The sequence below is a fragment of the Culex quinquefasciatus genome, chromosome 2 (assembly GCF_015732765.1).
Source record: "Culex quinquefasciatus strain JHB chromosome 2, VPISU_Cqui_1.0_pri_paternal, whole genome shotgun sequence".
In the NCBI taxonomy this organism is placed as follows: Eukaryota; Metazoa; Arthropoda; class Insecta; order Diptera; family Culicidae; genus Culex; species Culex quinquefasciatus.
Window position 1 is genome coordinate 203987665 of NC_051862.1, and position 18501 is coordinate 204006165.

General features: G+C 33.9%; 2 protein-coding genes across 11 annotated transcripts in view; both read right to left on the bottom strand.

The window, feature by feature from the left end:
* LOC6048199 (aryl hydrocarbon receptor nuclear translocator homolog) overlaps window positions 1–18501 on the bottom strand; it is a 297606-nt gene that overhangs the window by 99548 nt on the left and 179557 nt on the right. The window lies entirely within an intron of this gene.
* Window positions 13797–17451, bottom strand: LOC119766534. Its single transcript, XM_038251174.1, has 6 exons — window positions 17285–17451; window positions 17107–17214; window positions 16996–17052; window positions 16773–16868; window positions 15860–16692; window positions 13797–15043 (listed from the first exon to the last, which is right to left on the bottom strand). Exons 5-6 carry the CDS (start codon window positions 15879–15881, stop codon window positions 13812–13814), a joined length of 1254 nt encoding a protein of 417 aa, XP_038107102.1. The 5' UTR covers window positions 15882–16692; window positions 16773–16868; window positions 16996–17052; window positions 17107–17214; window positions 17285–17451; the 3' UTR covers window positions 13797–13811.

An 18501-nucleotide genomic window follows, 5' to 3' on the forward strand; every position in this document is an offset into this window, starting at 1 on the left:
TGTAATATTACACACTTTCTTGACATAAATTCTTTACTCATTTTGAAATAGCATGTGACCATAGTTTTTCAATGTATTTAAAATTGTATAGAGCTTTTTTCTGCAATTAAAAAAATATTAGAAGAAATTTGGTAATTTGTATAATTAGTATGCCTCTTACAAACACAAATAAATCAAACTTTGTTTGGAAAACAAAACAAGATAGTGATAATTCTAATAAAGATCACAGATAAAGATAAGTAAAGTTGGTATTTACGACATACAGCAGATTTATGATATTTTTAAACCGTGTAAACATTGTGATTATTTTTAAAAAAAATGTTCAATACGTCAATGCGTCAAAATGTCTAAGAAATACAAATTTTGCATGGATTTTCACAAAATTGACGATTTTTTAAATAAATTTAAAAAAAACGAAAGATAGATTAAAAACTCATTTTTTTCGAATTTGTAATAAGGTTGTCCATTGTAGGCAATTCATCATGAAAAAATGCCAGCATTTGTTTAATTAAATAATTCTCATATTTTAACTAAATAATCTTATATTCAAAATTTTAAACTCAAAACGAAAATCAAATTGTGCTCAAAAAGTGTAATGTTTCAAAAATCTATATCATTAGAAATAATGCAAAATTTCGCTTCAAATACATGTCATTAAATACAGTAGGTATTTTGTAAACATCATAATTTGTAACAAAAAATACTATTAAATTAAAAATAGTGCTTTGTTTTACATTAGTACCACGCTTACTTTTTTTAAAATTTATGGTTTTGTTATATTTTCTTTTAAAATGAAATAAAAAAATTAAAAAAAAAATAAAACAGAAATAAATAAACAGTTTACATAATTAAACGTTTCATTAAAACGATAATAAGCTTACGCTCTTTTTTTTGCAAATAGGCAATTATTGTTATACATTTAAGTATTTATTGAAAATACTTTTAAATACAATCAACTCTAATATATTTAGAAACATATTTTAACGTTAATCTTTACATTTTTATTCAAATAAGCCAATTTTAGGTTAAGACCTAAATCATGAACGAAAAAATATTTTTTCATAAATTAATTTATATTTTGCAATTTTTTATAGAATTCTGCGATACTTATGCCAATGGGCAAATCAGGAATCAAAACATGAACAAATATAACCCATAATTTAGTCAAATAGTAAATTTGTGAAAAATAATTCATGATTATTTCTATAGTTTATTCAAAATGGAAGATCCGATAAGCGTTTCATTGTGTCTTATTGTGTATCATATGTTTATAAGACCCATTCAACAAAAAACTCTAGGATTAATTCCTTAATTTATCATATTTGATATTTTTCAAAATTTCATAAGCATGCGATTTCGGTGAAGAAAAAACGCATAATAATTTGTTCCTAATTCATCATAATTTGTGGATTTGTTTTTTAGAATAATTATTTTATACTTTTTTAAAGTTTTTTATTTGTAGAATCTAGTTAAACAAGAAAATATTTATAAGTCAAACTCTTGTTTATTTAATTTGAAACAAAGCAAACAAAAATATTTTTATCATTATTCAATATCTAATTCACTTTAAAAAGTCTTCACCATGCTATCATATGAACAACATTTGTTCACCTAATCCAGCGGGGACACACTTCATCCCACGCCCCCAAAACCCTCCCCCTAACATCCCCACAAAAATCATCTCAACCCCACCGGAAAGGGCAGCTTCTGAACCCTGTTTGATGTCACTTCCTCTCTCCTCACTTCTGTTCTTCGGTTTGATGTTTGCCTTAAGATTTGCTGCGGATTTCCGAAGTGCCTCCATCATAAACACCTCCCAAACCCTTAACCCATCAAAGTCTTAATCCCATCCAAAGCTCCCCAGTTGACACCTCATTTCCAAATGACGGTGTGGCTTTTCCAGCGCTTAATTGCTTTCGATGCGGTAAGGATTATTTCTTTTTATTGCTACTCGAGAGAGTCGAGCGCTACTGTACGCTCTTGCATCACCTGAGCTATTATGGGAATTGGCAGCCTAATGATCTTGCCACTTCCTGACCTTCCAACCTTTGGACAAATCCGTCTCGCGGGCCGGGCGTAGCGCCACCACCGGAGGCAAAGACCGGAATTTATATGAAACTACAACTTTAATTAGTTTGTTATTACCATTACTTGTTCCCAGCTGAAAGGGAAGAGGAGGGGTCTTGTGACGGTAGCTCGTCGGAAACATTTTATGGGCTGAGCTATTGGACCCTTGGCACACGACCCCCGGTCGGCTCAGTCTCTGCCACCGCTGCTGATGATGATTATTATTGCGATACTATTAAAAAATAATGAGATTTTAATATTGAATAAAAAGGCAGAGCTGTGTGGGTTTGTGTGGCGACGGTACAAGTTTTCGAGCAGTTTAGAGAAAGGGAAAGAAAGCTCTTCACCTCTGGGCGAGGCCACTAACAGTAATCAAAGAGTAATTAAAAGCAAAGTTAGAAGCGTATATAAAACTTTAATTAGAAACCTCGCTACACAAAAAACCCTCTGGAAGTTGCATCCCCTAACCCCTGTGCTGATGTGTCGTACCGTCTGACAGCTCAGGCAGCGGATCGGGGTCAGGGGAGCAACAGACGGCCGGCCTGGCCGCAGCGGCAAAAGCAGCTGTTGTAAAACTTTTCCCCGTTTCGGGGCCCGAAAATCCTGACAGTTATCCGGAAATTTCTTCCCTTTTTAACGGCTGCTGACTCGCTGAGTTTCGCCCGGCTATGGGTTTGAAATGTGTTCGCGGAGAGAACAACCAAAAAAAAGTGATACATTTAAATTTCATGTCTGGAAAGGAAGACCGCATTGGTCATTGGCACTGCTGTTTCTGAAACACCCAGACAGATATCCATTATAATATATTATACTTGAATCAGGCTGGCAGCTGGAAGGAGGAAAAAACAGCTTTGAGTGCATTATTTTAACAGCTAAATTTTAACTTGATGATTTTTTTCTAAAAATAATCGTAAGTAAAACACTTACCATTCACCGGAGTTTAATAATACTTAAGGAGAATAACGATTGCCACCTATAAATTTGGGCAAAAGTAAACGTGTGCTTTATAGTTCAGCAATAGGTACGAATTCAACATTTGAAAAATAAATTTCTACAACATTTTAGGTTATCGTAACAAATAATAAATAAATTGGAAAGTGCTATAACTGTGAAAAGAGTAGAAATTCAACACCAAATAAGGCCATTTCGAAGTTTTCTTACCCACGTCCCTGAAAAAAAAACAAATTTTAAAAAAAAATTCAAAAATTTTGCTAGAACGCAAGGATGAAATTATCACAATAAAAATCATTTTCGCTTGCGAACTTTCTCTACTCTACTCTCTACTAGAGAGGAAGCGAATCACGCAAAAGAAAATCGCCTCAGAACTTCTCCAAAATAATCAATCCGTTGAAGATTTTTTTGTTCGAATTTCCTTGTCAGCACCACTCAGAATTATTTAATATGCTTTGTTTACACACATTGCCCATCTACACTTGCAAGTGTAGTAGTGAGAAAGATGTTCCACCGAATAATCAAGATGATGATTTTTTGAGATTCCTTTTACCGATCTTTCATGCGCGAGAGAGGAGAGCCATGCTCCCTTGGGATTTTTTCTCTGGATAAACGTCAAAAGATGATCATTTTCCAAAACTTTCATTTTTTCTTGTCACCCTAATGGACATGGAAAAATAACTAGCAGAAAATGTAACAAGCATTTTCAATTAAAATCTCACCTTTTTTCACGGCTTTTTTAAATGCACAAATGACAGAGAGCACATAAATCAGAAAACAAAATAAAAAATGGTTTCGATTTTGATTAATGAGCGATTCCTTTTTCCAGATATTTTTTGTTCAACTTTTGATGTTCAATTCCCAAAGAATTATTTCTCGTTTTCGATTTTTTTAGGAGACTAAAAACTACATCTTTTGAACCATAGTACTTGATGGTGCAAAATCTGGTTTAGGAGATACACAGCAAAAAAAAAGTTTAATTTTAGAATGTTGAAAATTCGGTAGGCTGAATATTTTCCTGTTTTTTGAGTAAAATTACTTAAAAAATGTGTAAAAATGTGAACCTGATGAATATCACCAGAAACTGATGAAAATTCATCATTTATTGATATAATATTACACATTTTTTCGACACAAAATCTGTCACCATTTCCTGATGAATATTACCATCATTTTGTTTCTGTGTACGCATATTTGAAAAAAAAAATTGTTCTGAGCAATCATCAAAAATCTGGACCAGAAATCTTTAAAATGAATTGTCAACGTGTCACCGAATAAGAATTTAATTTTCAACTGGCGATATCTCGAAAACTATTGGTCCAATTTTCAATATTAAAAATTGGAACTTTTGTGAATTTTTCAGATTTTTACAATAAAAATACATCCGAACTTTTATATTTGTTTTGATATAAAATAAGAAAAAAATATCTATTTAAAAGACCATTACAAAACTAAAGCTTGATTTTTATTTAAATTATTTTTATTGGAAAGAATCTAATCTAAACTTTTTGCGGAATTTCATAAGAATTTTTAATAGTTGTTGAACGAGCTCAAACATGCTAAACTTTATTACCAACGCTCACAGTAAAAAAATCATGGTAATATAAATTGTTTAGTTTTACTTCTGAAAATGTGTAATTTTTCCACTTTTGTGGTGTAATGTCCCTTTTTCAGTTTAACCTTTCAAAATTACACCATTCAAATTTACACAATTTCCGACTGTGTAGGATAATGCATTTCAAATTATTTTAGGTTGATTGAACTTCCAATTTCATTACTATTTTAAAGTTACTTGAAAAAAAATCGGGTCGATTTTGAACAAACTCCTAAAATACGTCCCATTTTTCAAACATGCAAGCTTCAACACACTCTTGTCCAGCTTCACACACAGCTTCTGCCTAATGCTTCCTCCACACTCCACACACTCTCACACACACATTGTGCACCTTCCCCTGACCATCTCCACCAGGTCCAGGTCCAATCCAGGTCATAACCGCGGGACCATCCCAGTCCGGACCCGGTATACATCTCGCGCCGCTCTGCCTTGCTGCCAAGCAAACGTTACAACTTAGTCGTGACTGAAGTTTAAAATAAAAAATAAGAAATTTCCACCAACCCTCCCCCCCAAAACAACTTACCACATCGGCTCGGCGACGCTCTGGAGTGATCTGCTTACGCGCGCTCGCCCGAGTTTCGAGGCGTTTGCTTCCGATGGTTTGAAAGTTTGTTATAAAAACACCGAATCCGGATCGATTTCCAACTCATGGGAATATTGGGTTCGAAGTTACGACGACGATGAGTGGCGCGGATTAGCGCCCGATGATGATTGATAATTGTTGTTTTAAGGCAGATTAGCGTCAGGCTGGCAACACTGGCTGACTGGCTCATCAACGCGAGTTGTTGATTTACCAGGGTGAAGAAGACGGAGTTCGAACGCACCATAAAACGCTTCCATTTAATCTGTGTTGGACACTCTGTCGATACACATTTGATCTGTACTCTTTATGGTCCCGCGAGGGGTTTCCCATCGTCATCGCCATCAACGGCGTTGAACTCATCTTCGTCTCATAACCTGAGAAGGCATCCCAAGTTGTAGTGCCCTGAAGGGGCACGAAGGCGCTCCGACCTCCACCAAATTCCTCAGTGGAACTCCGGAACTCTACATGTTAGCAGCGGCGGCACACTATCAATAACCAGCCAATAATGAATCGCTGCCCCTCCTTCCCGGTCGAAATCTTCAGCTCGCCCATGAGAAATTCGGCGTGTGCGGTTGATGATCGACGAGTCTTGATCGATTGAACTTTCCCCCTAAGTATCGGGAAGCTCACACACGTCGCGGTTCGTCGCTTGGAGAATCCAGCCCAAGTCACTGGGAGTGAATTAAAAGTGAAAGACTGCTTCTGCCGAGAAGCTCGAAAAAACGGAGCGCTTTCAATCAAACGCGCACATACCGTATGGGAAAGTGAACGGAACCACTCAGCCGGCTTAGCCGGACTTTCGGAAGGCTATTGACTTAATGGGTTCTCTCCAACGGCAAGCCTAAGCTTGAGGGAACATCAATTAAGATATTAGCTTGAAGTGGAGTTCGTCAACATCTGGCAGCACTGCTGTGGACTGTATCACTATCACTTCCAGCTGAGCTGGCAGCAGCCAGCGATGAATGAATATTTAATAATCGTTATCCATACATTCTTTACTAGTGTAGTGCATATGCATATTTATGGAAGACGAAGAGTCCCTCCTCAGAACTGGAAGGTTGAAGCATATCGTTTTTGCTCCCCCAACAGCTTCAACCACAAGGGATGCCACCATACGTTTTATATATGCAAAAGCGTAGCTCCCGCGTACCAGCACAGAATCTGGAGTAAAAACAAAAGAAGCTTCCCCGCAGCTCCAAAGAAGGCAAGAAGGCGACTCTGAGGCGTGTGGCGCGCGCGCTGAAGTTTCCCACGATCGCGGTACGCGGGAGGATTGCATATAAACACAGCTACACACACGTAGTCAGGCTCTGCAGGCTCGTCTTCAGGGACCCGTTCAGTACTGCAGTACAGAGAGTGCGGAGCAAAGTATAACAATAACCGTAAGTATGGTACGTATACGGACGAGTTGGGGCTGCTGGTTGGAGCCTTACGCGAAGTCTCTGCGCAGATTTCTGCGGGCTAGACGACGGTGATGACGACCGGGATTTGAGACGAGCCTGGTCAGGGTTGGGAAGCGTTGAAAGACTTTTGTCAAAATCTTCAATTTATTTTTTAATTCAGAGCATTACTTAAATAATTATAATTTAAAAAATCCTCACGAAACCGATACCAATACCTCCGGCAATGATCCCAAAATTTAAAAATTTCCCTTTTTTTTGGCGATCTAGTTTGGCAGGGTTGCCAGATTTTCATGATTATGGCTAATTAAAAAACATCGAATTCATATCCAAAAATGCACCGTTCCATGAATCTTTTAACATTCGAGTTTGAACAGCTATATTTTTTTATTTACCGACAAACAGGGTTGCCTGCTCTTAGCTTTAAATACAATTGGAATCATCAATTAAATATTTATTTAAAAAAAAACACAGACAAAAACAAACATTTTACTAGTACATTTTTTGCGAATATTTTGATTTTTAGGAAAATTAAAATTGCAGAATATTATTTATGCAATTTCCAATGTTTTTTTTTAATTTTCCTCGGAATTATCCTATTCTTATGATGAAGATTTTTTTTTCTTCTCCAGAAACAGATTATTCTTAATAAATAAGAATAATAAGTTTTAAATTATTTAAATTATTTAGTAAACTTACGTATCAAACAAAGGCAAATGTTCTGAAATTCTGTGTTATGTTTTTCATGCCGATTTATTGTTATGATTTGTTTTATATTAAAAAGCACGTAGTGAAGTCAAAGAAAAATATTTTCGAATTATTGAGCCTTATTTAACTAACATTTTTCCAAAGAAAATAGTAGTTATAATAATTTTTGATTTAAAAAAGAAAAGAAAACAATTTCCTTCAAAAGAAAAAAATAATAATTCAAGTGTCTTTTCAAAGAAATATAAGGTGAAATTATTTACTTTTCCAAAATAAAAGATTATCACTTTTTTAAGATGAACGTTTTCTCATACAAAACTTCATGTAAGTTACTATATAGAAAATTATATACTCAAGAATCTCTGCAAAATGATTTCTATTACTAGTTATTGTTTAACGTTTTTTGAATTGGTTGCAATGGATAAACATTGTTTAAAAAGTTAATTAGTATAACATAGTTTAAAATAGTTTAAAATAGTTAAAAATAGTTAACAGTAGTTGAAAATAGCTTGAAAAAATTTAAAATAGTTTAAAACAATTAAAAATAGTTTGAAAAAATCTAAAATAGTTTTAAATAGTTTCTAAAAATTTAAAATAGTTTAAAATAGTTTGAAATAGTTTGGAATAATTAAAAATAATTTAAAATAGTTTAAAATAGTTTAAAACAATTCAAAAAAGTCAAAAATAGTTTAAAAGAACTAAAATAGTATAAAATAGTTTAAAATAGTTCAAAATAGTTAAAAACAGTTTAAAATAGTTTAAAATAGTTTAAAATAGTTTAAAATAATTTAAAATAGCTTAAAATAGTTTGAAATAGTTTGAAATGGTTTAAAACAGTTTAAAATAGTTAAAAATATTGCAAAGTTGTTGAAAATAGATTAAAATAGTTTGATGGTTTAAATAATTTAAAAAAAACTTGTAATAGTTAAAGATAAAATTGTTTAAAATATATCAAAATAATTTAAAATAGTTTAAAATAATTTCAAATAGTTTAAAAAAGTTTCAGTACTTTAAAATACTTATACGATTTTACAGGCCATATGGAGATTATATGCCAGTTAGGAAAATTGTGATTTTTGGGTCAAATTGACTCAAAGAGTTAAAGATGTTACGAATTCAAAAAATGTAGAAAATTGTTCAAAATTGCAAACAGTTGTTCAACATTTCTTAAAAGTGTTTAAAATTGCTTAAACTTGATTTTAAGGGTCAGTTTAAAAAAGTATTGAAATATATTTAATTGTTCAAAATAATTTATGAAATTATATTAAGTTGTATAAGATTGTATTAAATTGCACAAACTGTATCAAATTGCATGAAAATGTATAAAATGTTGTAAAAACATGCAAAATAGTTAAAAATATTTTTTTTTAATTTTCAAAATTGTTTAATTTTAAAAGTTACATGAAACAGTTCAAAATGGTATAAAACGTTAAACATTAATAAAATTGTTTAAAAATGGCTTAAATTGTTCAAATTAAAAAAAATATAAAATTGTTGAAAATAGTTTAAAATGGCTTGTAATTATTCCAAATTCAATTGTAACATGAATTGTTCAAGAAACTGTTAAGAACTGTTTAATAATCTATTAAAAAAATTATCAAAAAAAAAATTGCTCGATATTTTAAGTTCTCTAAAACTTTTTGAAAATTCCAAAATCATCTTTAAATTCATTCTAAAATAAAATAAAAAATATTATTTATCCCAACCCTATTTAAGGGAACTCCACGTCTCAAGCCAGCGCGAGACAAGCCTGTTCACAAGAGAGATACAACCGTCCGTTTTGGTTTCAGAAGAGGCATATTTCTGATGCACTTTTTGCTCCCGGGTTACGAGCCTGTCGATTAGCGTGGTTCACGTTTCTATGAAAAAGACAAAAGTTGTTATTTTGTCTTGCATCAACCGGAATTTCGTTCTTTTATGTCCCCAGAAGCACTCCTGAAAATTTGAGCCCATTTGGTAAGGTCTAGGAGCTCCAGCTGGCCCCTTCAAAAGCCATCATCTAAAAGTATCTGTATCTTTAAAGGGTCACTTCCTAGCATGTTGGTATGTTCTACAAAGTTATTCCCCAGTTCAAAACCTATCTCCTACTATAAGAATCAAGTCATTTCATCGATTTATAAAAAAAAAATCCTAATACAATGTAAAAAAAGATAGTTTCCCATGGAAAATAAATCAAAATCCCATATAAATTTCAAATTAAAACTGGAGCTCCTAGACCTTACCAAATGGGCTCAAATTTTCAGGAGTGCTTCTGGGGACATAAAAGAACGAAATTCCGGTTGATGCAAGACAAAATAACACCTTTTGTCTTTTTCATAGAAACGTGAACCACGCTACTGTCGATGTTGGTTGAGCTTCTCACTAGTTCAATTCAACGCGGAATGATAGTGGCAGCCTCTCCGTTTGGATGTTGATCTAGTTTTTGCTCACTCTGAACGGAATGGAATCGACGCTCACTCTGAACGACGTGGTTCAAAATCTCAGCGGTATTTCCCGATGGTGAAAAATTGGTTCCAATGAAGCTCAATTTCACCAAAGGTAAATCATGTCTGCCCTGGCTATTGTCAGAACTTTCGCCTCCATACTCCTCCGCCGTGCAGTTCAGACAAAAGCTGCTCTGTCGGAGGGCACTTAAAACAAAATAATAATAAAAAAAAAAGATTTCATAAAATATTGTGCTTAATCTTTTTACAATATTTATATAGCCGCGCGATTTCCCCGCGCTTCGCTCGAGATTCCCGGGAATTCCGTTCTCATTCTTTTCGCAAAGGAAAAATCCAAAAAGAACCACCAGCCAAGAAACGATTGCATATCGCGCGCAAAACACCACGACCCCGGCCAGCCAGGCCAGTCCATGATGTGGTGCTGCTGCTCTTTTGCGCTCAGCTCATTGCAGCAGTTTCAGCTCAGCAAAATAAAGAAAGAATGAGAAAAAAAACTCAAAGGAAAAACACATAAAACCAGTGAGTGCAATTTACTTTCAGAGTAACATAAATTTTCACCGCCAAACCCGTCCAAGCTTGGAAAGTTCTTCTGGCAGCAGCAGCAGCAGCAGCAGACTGCCTCTGTTGAGAATTTTCCCATATTTTCCGACATTTCCCACCATTTTTCTTTGTGGAAAGTGGAAAACGGATCCACCTACACAAACACACTCACATGCACAGCACCAGCAATAGTCGTTTTCAGAGGTTTTGGATTTTATTTCAATTTTTCCCCAGCATGTAGCAAAGACTTGAATCTTGAAGGGGTTTTTTTTTTCTTTTGGGGGTTGGGGGAGGGCAGTACAAAGAAGCCATCATAAATCACCCTGCTGCAACCCACACACACGTTAGAGCTTCTGGTGCTCGGTAGGTACTTATTACAATTGAAGAGTGTGTTGCTCAGTTGAGCGGGTTTCCCGGGGATTGAACCCTCCAAAGGGGGTTGGGAAAAGTAACCGAAACCCTGGTGCTGGACGGTCAGATTGAATTGGACTCGTTTATCCTGCTGTTGCACGCAATTAAAATTGAAGTATTTTGTTGGGAAAGTTTTTCGAGCAATTAGTCATCTCGAAACTGGATAAGAAATTGATATCCTGAACTGAAAGAAGCTCCATTCAAAAGTGTTGATCAATTTATTATTGGACAATTACAATTGAAAATTGAACTTATTACTTTGATATTTTGAAATTTATTATTAGAATTTTAAAAACATTATACAGTGATTTACAGATTCCATCACAACTAAGATTTCATATAAAATATATATATTTTTGGATCTTTAATTTTAGACTTGCAAAAGGGTGATAATAAAGAAATCCAAATGTCAATTTGAATAGTCCAACGATAGAAATGTTGTTTTAAATAAACTAGGCCATTGTAAATAATTTCGAAAAGAAAACGAAATCATTTTTGGTCAATAATTTTTTATTTTTGGATTGTGGATTTTGGATTAGTTTTCAAATAAAAAAATAAGGATTGATGAGAAAACTTTAGTCCTAAAACATTTAAAAATATAGAACTGAATATTTGCCTACAAGTTTCTCATAACAGGTGATTCGAGTAAAAAGGCAAAAATTATTCAAATACAGCAATTCCATTTGAAAACCGAAAAAAGTCCGCCGACCGGGCTCAAAATTTTTCTGGGGTTTCCTTGGTCAAAATAATCGCTGAAATTTGAAAGTTATTGATTTTTTCCCGTTTTCGTCTTTTACTTGTCTTAGCGCGCGGCGCGCTGCAAATCCCAGTTTGTATTTTCAAAAAATCTTTTGTCTCGAAATCCTGTTAATGATCACCTCCTATTTTTGAGCACGTTACGTAAAGTTGTCCAAGGAATCTGATAAAAATATGTTCAGTCATATTAAGCCTTTGGTACAGACACCATCAAAACGGCATTTTAAAGTTTCATTCAACCTTTTCAAAAGATATTCTTGATTTATCGGTCTTTAGACTATTTTTGGTTTGGTAGACAACTAAAATCGATTAAAATGGTGTGGGGTGGTGGTTTTTGCTAAAAATGACGAAAACGGCAATTTTTGGGACCACCGGCGTAGGTCACCCTAATGGCCAACCAAAAAATACGGGTCTTATTATTTTGGCCAAAGAACCCCCAGAAGTCCGATCGGAGAACGTTTTTCGATTTAGGCTCTTTTCAAATGGAATTGCAGAATAATTATATCTTTTTGCAATGGTTTTCCATTCCTGAACCCAGAATCTAAAAAAATAAATAATTGTAAAGTCACACGAATCAAGTAAGGATATTTTATGATAAGGTTTTTAAAATCACTTGAGCAGAATTACTTTGATAACAATAGTTGATATATTTTTTGAAACAACATTTTTATCCTGACAAAATCATAACTAGTTAATACAAATGTAGAAACATAGTTCAAATATTCAAGTATATTTTTTAAAGTAAGAAATCAATGCAGGTTATTTTAAGTTGAGAGTAACTAGAAATCAATTAATATGTAACATGAATCATCTTTGATCAGAATCATTTGGATAACAATTGATATATTTTTTAATACAATACTTTTATCCTTGCAAAACTATAACCAGTTAATCAAATTGTAAAAACTTAGATCATGTTTTCAACAAACATATTTTTTTAAAGTAAAAAGTCAGAGCGGTTTACATAATATCGAGAGAAACTAAAATTTAAATTATATGTTTGGTCCCAAGTTGCGTTAGAATTTGTTTGCAAATTTAAAATTTTATATTAATTTAATAATTAAATAATTGGACCGTTGTTCAACGTCTGCTGACAACATTTCTAATCGAATTGTGTAAAAACATACTGTGTCTGAATGAAGAAATAAGCTTCGAAAATCTGACCTAATTTAAATTCATATGTGACCATACAACCCACTTTAGAAAATATATTTTACTCAAAACTAATAATTCCATGAGTTTCTAAAAAAAAATCAATTTAAAACAAACATTTATACAAGCTAATTTTAAAAATGAAGAGTTCGCAAAATTACAGCTCTTTCACTTAATTTGAAGAATATTTTCTGGACATCTAATTAAACATATCTCAGCCCAAAATGTAAACCTAACACCACTTCTTCCAGACTCCCAAAAAAATCTAGAGAACCCAATTTCCTTCTGGGCGGCGGCGGCGGCGGCGCTAATTGTGATTGTTTCCAATTCCTGGCCGTTGCCGCCCCAAATACAGTAGCCTCCTGAAGACGAAAAAAAAACGCGGGAATTATACCCAAAACCTTTTTCTCCGACTCACCGACTCCGCTTTTCAACTCTCGTCATAAACTCTCAAACGTTTTCAGAGGAGAACCCGGGCGGAAAGTGAGTTGGTGGATATAACTTCGAACTATCTTGGCTTGTTTATTCGCATCTTGCTGTAAACTCCTCGAGTTATGACGACTTTTGAAACCGACTGCGTATCATGGAAAGTATATTCCATGATCATACTGCATTATCTACAGTTGATATTGAGCTCTTAGTGGTAGTTTTTTTGGACTTAGCAAAAATTTCGAAAATTTTATTTTTTCCAAAATTTTACCCGAACATCATGAAATGATTATTTTGACTTTATTTCAAATTTATGCTGGACTTAGCAAAATTTGCAGTCACTGACAGAATTTTCAATTTCCGACACTTAGAATAATTTTCAGAGCCACGCATCATGAGATGATATTTTGAAGATTATTATTGTTTTTCAGGACTTATAAAAAAATCAGTATAAATTTCATTTTCTACACAATTTTAAAAACCTTGCATCATGAAATGATAATTTAAAGTTTATTTAGTTGTACTAAAATGAAGAAAAAATGGGAAAAATTAGAAAAATATTTTACTTAAAAAGTGTGTTTTCAGATTTCTGAAATAGTACTAGTAAATAGTTTTCCGTCGATATATTTTTGTTTTGAAATTATTTCGCCCAACATTTTTTAATGAACCATTTGGACAAAAGTTAATCCAGTTTATTTTATGTTTATTTATTTAAATAAATTAATTACTACAATATGGATTTTACTTATAAAAAGGATTTATTCTACAAAAGGACTAAATTTACAAACACAAATGCAGTTCAAAGATTCATTATCGACCTCTACTGTGATGCTTATGCATTGCCTTATCGAATCATTCAATTTGACTACCAATTTTTGATTAGTTTCTTTGTATATGTATAAATTCGGAAATATTGATTTTGTTTTCAACACTCTCCCTACTACAAATATGCTATTCTCCCTATCTGTTAATATACACGTTATTCTTATAAACTTATCATTTATGTTAATGTATGAGTCGTCATATCTGAAATCTTCACAATATGTTTTAGTGCAGTATTGAATACCATGATATGTCATTTTTGAATGGTAGCTAAATTCTCTGCTTATAATACCATCTTCAAACTGCTCGTTTTGTATGACGAATCTCAAATGTTCATTAAACAGTAGGTTTGACATTTTTTTACCACGCCAAATTTCATCAATCCATTTTTTTATGGGAGAGTTGTAAGGAATCGGAATAGAGTGGCATGATTTCTTAAGCGCATATTTTTTCGCTATTTGTAGCACTGGCTTGTTATTTCCTGTTCTATATTTAAGTAAAATTCCATTACCATTCTCATAGGGAAATAATGAAAAGTTCCATAGTGCGCCCTGTTTTCGGACTGTCTCTACCATGTGAGTCATTAAATGAACATTAAAAGTCTCATTGATTTCCCCATAAAGTGATCCAAATCGAGCACAAAACTTTTTTAACCAAATGTCACATCTGTTCAAATTTTCATTTGATATTCTAAACTCGAGTAACGTGAATAGGCTGGACGAAAAATACATGAAATGCTTCAACCGATCTTCTGTTAAAAATCCATAAAAACAAGGATAAAAGCAATAAAGAGCGATATGTTCCCATTCTGAAGCCTTAAACTTGGCTTCTTCTTCAAATTTTCTTGGTTGTCGGGAAAATGAACTGGGAAACTTAATATTTAAGTACCTTTCCTCGATAATTTGCCGATATGTTCCAACATCACTTTTCATAATCAGATTCCAAATGTGCCGTGTCACTCCAAGCAATGCAGCATGCATATGATCAAGTGGTAGACCAAAAACTACGTCGAAGTTTGGAATGGTCGTAAAAACGGACATTCCTTTCATGCCAAATACATCCTTTTGCTGTCGACGTGCCTCAATCATATGCTCTCTTGTGCTTTCATTGTTCCGCAATTCGACATCGTTTTGAAAAGGGTAACGAACTTGCCCTTGGATGTTTTGCCCTGGAATTATGAGAATATGATAAAAAACATAAATGCATTACACAATTTCTAAACATCGGTCTATCTGTAACCCTCATGTTGTCTCATGAAGTTCACAATCACGCAGACAATGTAAATTAGCCAATATGGATTTGAAAGCAACCATCTACTCTGCTCACGTCAGTTAATGTTTGCATTAAGAATTGGTAGGATAGATTACACTGACCTACAAAAAATAACAAAAATGACTGCGCAGGTGTACTTTGAATATTTCAAAAATATTTAAACAGGGCCGAATGGTTATTCTTCAAAGTTTGTATGGAGAATTAACGCGGTTCGTCTTTGTTGCATACATGCAAAAAATTGCATGCAATATGTGGGAGTAGCGAACAGCACTAATTCTCCATACAAACATTGGAAAATGGCCTTGCCTCAATATTTAAAAAAATCAAATCACACGTGGTTCTGAGGTCCCAAAACATTATGCTTCCCCTCGAGTTGAGTCTGCGCAGAAATTGTGTTGTTTGGTGTTATTTAAGAAATCCACATAAGCCCATTCACATTGTTTTGCTTGAAATGCACCATGCGTTGACATGAGCTACACTAAAACCCTTATAGTTTGACCACTGACGATTGAACATAAACTCCCAAGCTCGAGAAAAAGGGGAATTTTCATGGGAAATCCCCGTTTTTCACAAGCTCGGGAGTTTATGTGTTAAAAGCACCTAAAAGCATGGATAATCGCTGAACATCCCCCTCTATGGTGTCCATGTGGTTTATGGATGGTCCCTAACAGGTATAGTAAACTATAAACTAACTAAATAAAATATAATTTACCCGGGTGTAGACAAAAGAGCATCCAAAGTAGCCATTGAATTGTTTACTGTTTTGTAATTTGCAGCGACACACTGAATCTGAACAACACTGAACGAGAACAATTTTATACATTTCTCCATCAATCAACATGCCCTCCATCAACTCTCGCAATTCCAAGCAAAATTCATGAAACAATAGTGACATCGAAGGTTCTCCTGCTCTGGACATCCACAGTGCAGCAACTAATAGATTCTCTTTGCTGAAGCGAATTCTTGGAGGCAAATCATTTACTACAACAAAAACTGGGTAGAACGGCATTTTTGTGGTACATTCATAGCTTACAGCACCGTCTGTATTAGCAGATAATGTTATGATTTTTTCCTGTTCGTCATTAGTTATTTGCTGTACAATTTGACCATTCTTGACATCTCTGATGGTGGAATTTTTTTAGTTCTTCTCCATAATCATGGATTTCGCTTTTGTATTTAACTACAACCTCACGAATTTGGCGCTTTAATGGGAATCTCGCAAAAAAAATCAATTTCTTTCGAATTGCAGTCAGTTACAGGACAAACGGTTACAGTAGGTTCATTTTTTCCATATCGGTAGCGACATCTTTTGCAGAAATATATTCTTTCCATATCGTATGAATCTGGAAATACTGCCATGAATCCAGCAAATGATTCGGGAAATAATTTTTGGCCTGTTATAATATTCATCATTCGCAGAAGATCTTCAATTGCTTGTTGCGTTGGCATATGACGCACATAAAAATTGAGAAGCATAAAAAGAACGTCAAACAACTGCAACGTCGAGTTAACTTCAAAAGGACGATTGTAGTTTCCAGAGTAGTCCTAGAAGAATATAAACATTAAAAAAAATACATGCTAAATAATTTTCAAGCGTGTAATATTTTTGATACGAAATAAATTACCTCGTGGAAAAAAATGTTGCTACCAAAGTTGCTTCTACCTGAATTTTGTTCAGAATCCAATGATCCAGAAGACAAATGATCAAAGCCAGTCTCGATCTATAAAAATTAATTTTAAGATGCAGAAGGAAAGAATTAATTTTATTTCAAAAGTTTACGAAAAATTCAAACGAATTGAACATCTAATTTAGCACATGGGCTGTACAGGGTTAACTTAATGATTTACCTGTTGTGATTCGCCAGATGAATTATACATAACATTATGCTCTGGGTTTAAATCGTCCTATAAAAAAGAGGTTACATTCAACTATCTAAAACTATGTATTCCATTAATTACCGGCAGTGTGGATTCTCGAGAACTTTCAGACAATTCTGCAGTCGCAACTTGTGTGTCGTTTTCAAATCTCCTTGTGTTTATTTGGGATCGTACAGATGCTCCGTGAAGCTAAACACCAAGGGGAAATTTAATAAAATTTATAATTGAACAATCAATAATTGATCATTTTAATACTTACAACGTTCACATACGGTCTTCCAAACCACGGTGTAGTAACCGAAAATCTTTTTGTACGCCTAACTTTCATTATTGTTTTTTAAAACTTCACTTCTAAATTTACTGAGTTGATTTATAGAACTAGCTTGAATAATATTTTTCATAGATAAACAACAACATAGTAAACAAAAAAACATTCTGCGGTTGTCATGTTGTATTGATCTAGGTACTCTTATCAGAGAACCTGGAGCATATTAGAGAACGGCCAGGTTCTCTAACTCTAATTGGTATGCTTGTTAAGAATATTGCATGCAACATATCAGGGCTTCTCCAAGGTGATTGGCTGATATGGTAGGCGTCCTTTTATTTCTTAATCTTAACGCAGTTAGGATGGGGAAGAGATGAATTTATTCATAGTGGATAGGGGAAATTCTCCTATGTTTGGCAGGTTAAGCACTCGCTCCTATCTCCATTCAATTTGCTGTTTTTTTACTATTTAAACAACTGATTTTGCAAAACTTTTGATAGAAACATGCTTGCTCACTTCTTATTGAGCTATGTATCACTCGATTTCAGTTGAAAACGCTTTTAATTAGTTTTATTTGAATGTTAAAGTTCTGACATGCCAACATTAAAGGCACGCTGGAATTAGATGCTGTTCCCCTATCTGGAGTTTTATTTTTGAAAAGCTCAAATAAACCAAATTTTCAGTTTTTGCTTTTTGGGTGTTTTTTAATATCCCTGATTCAAGGCGTTTCCAAAAAGCAAAAACTGGATATTTGGTTGGTGTCAACTAAAAGACCTTTCAAATGAGCCTAAAACATCAAAGATCTGATAACCCTATCAAACGTTATGAGCGTTTAGTGTTGTGTATACACTTTTTAGAGACCAGATCTGATATTTTGATGAAAATGAGTTAGTTGGATAATTGAAAGACCTTTCAAATGAGACTTTTAGATTGAAGATCTGATAACCCTATAATTAGTCATACACCGATAAGCCATACAGTAAAACAGTTTTTCGAATTTCCCATTTTTCACCTTTATTTCAAAACTTTCTTCGATTTTTTTTCTCAGCATCTTATTGTTTATTCGTAATTTTCAGCACCTTCTCCCGGACACCGGAAATAAACTCCCTTCACGGCCAAGTATTTGCGCTTATCTTCCGACAAACCGCTCGTGCTGTCCCCAGTCGTGGCTGTTCCCTGTTCCTCTTTGACTTTTGGCTCGACTTCAAGTA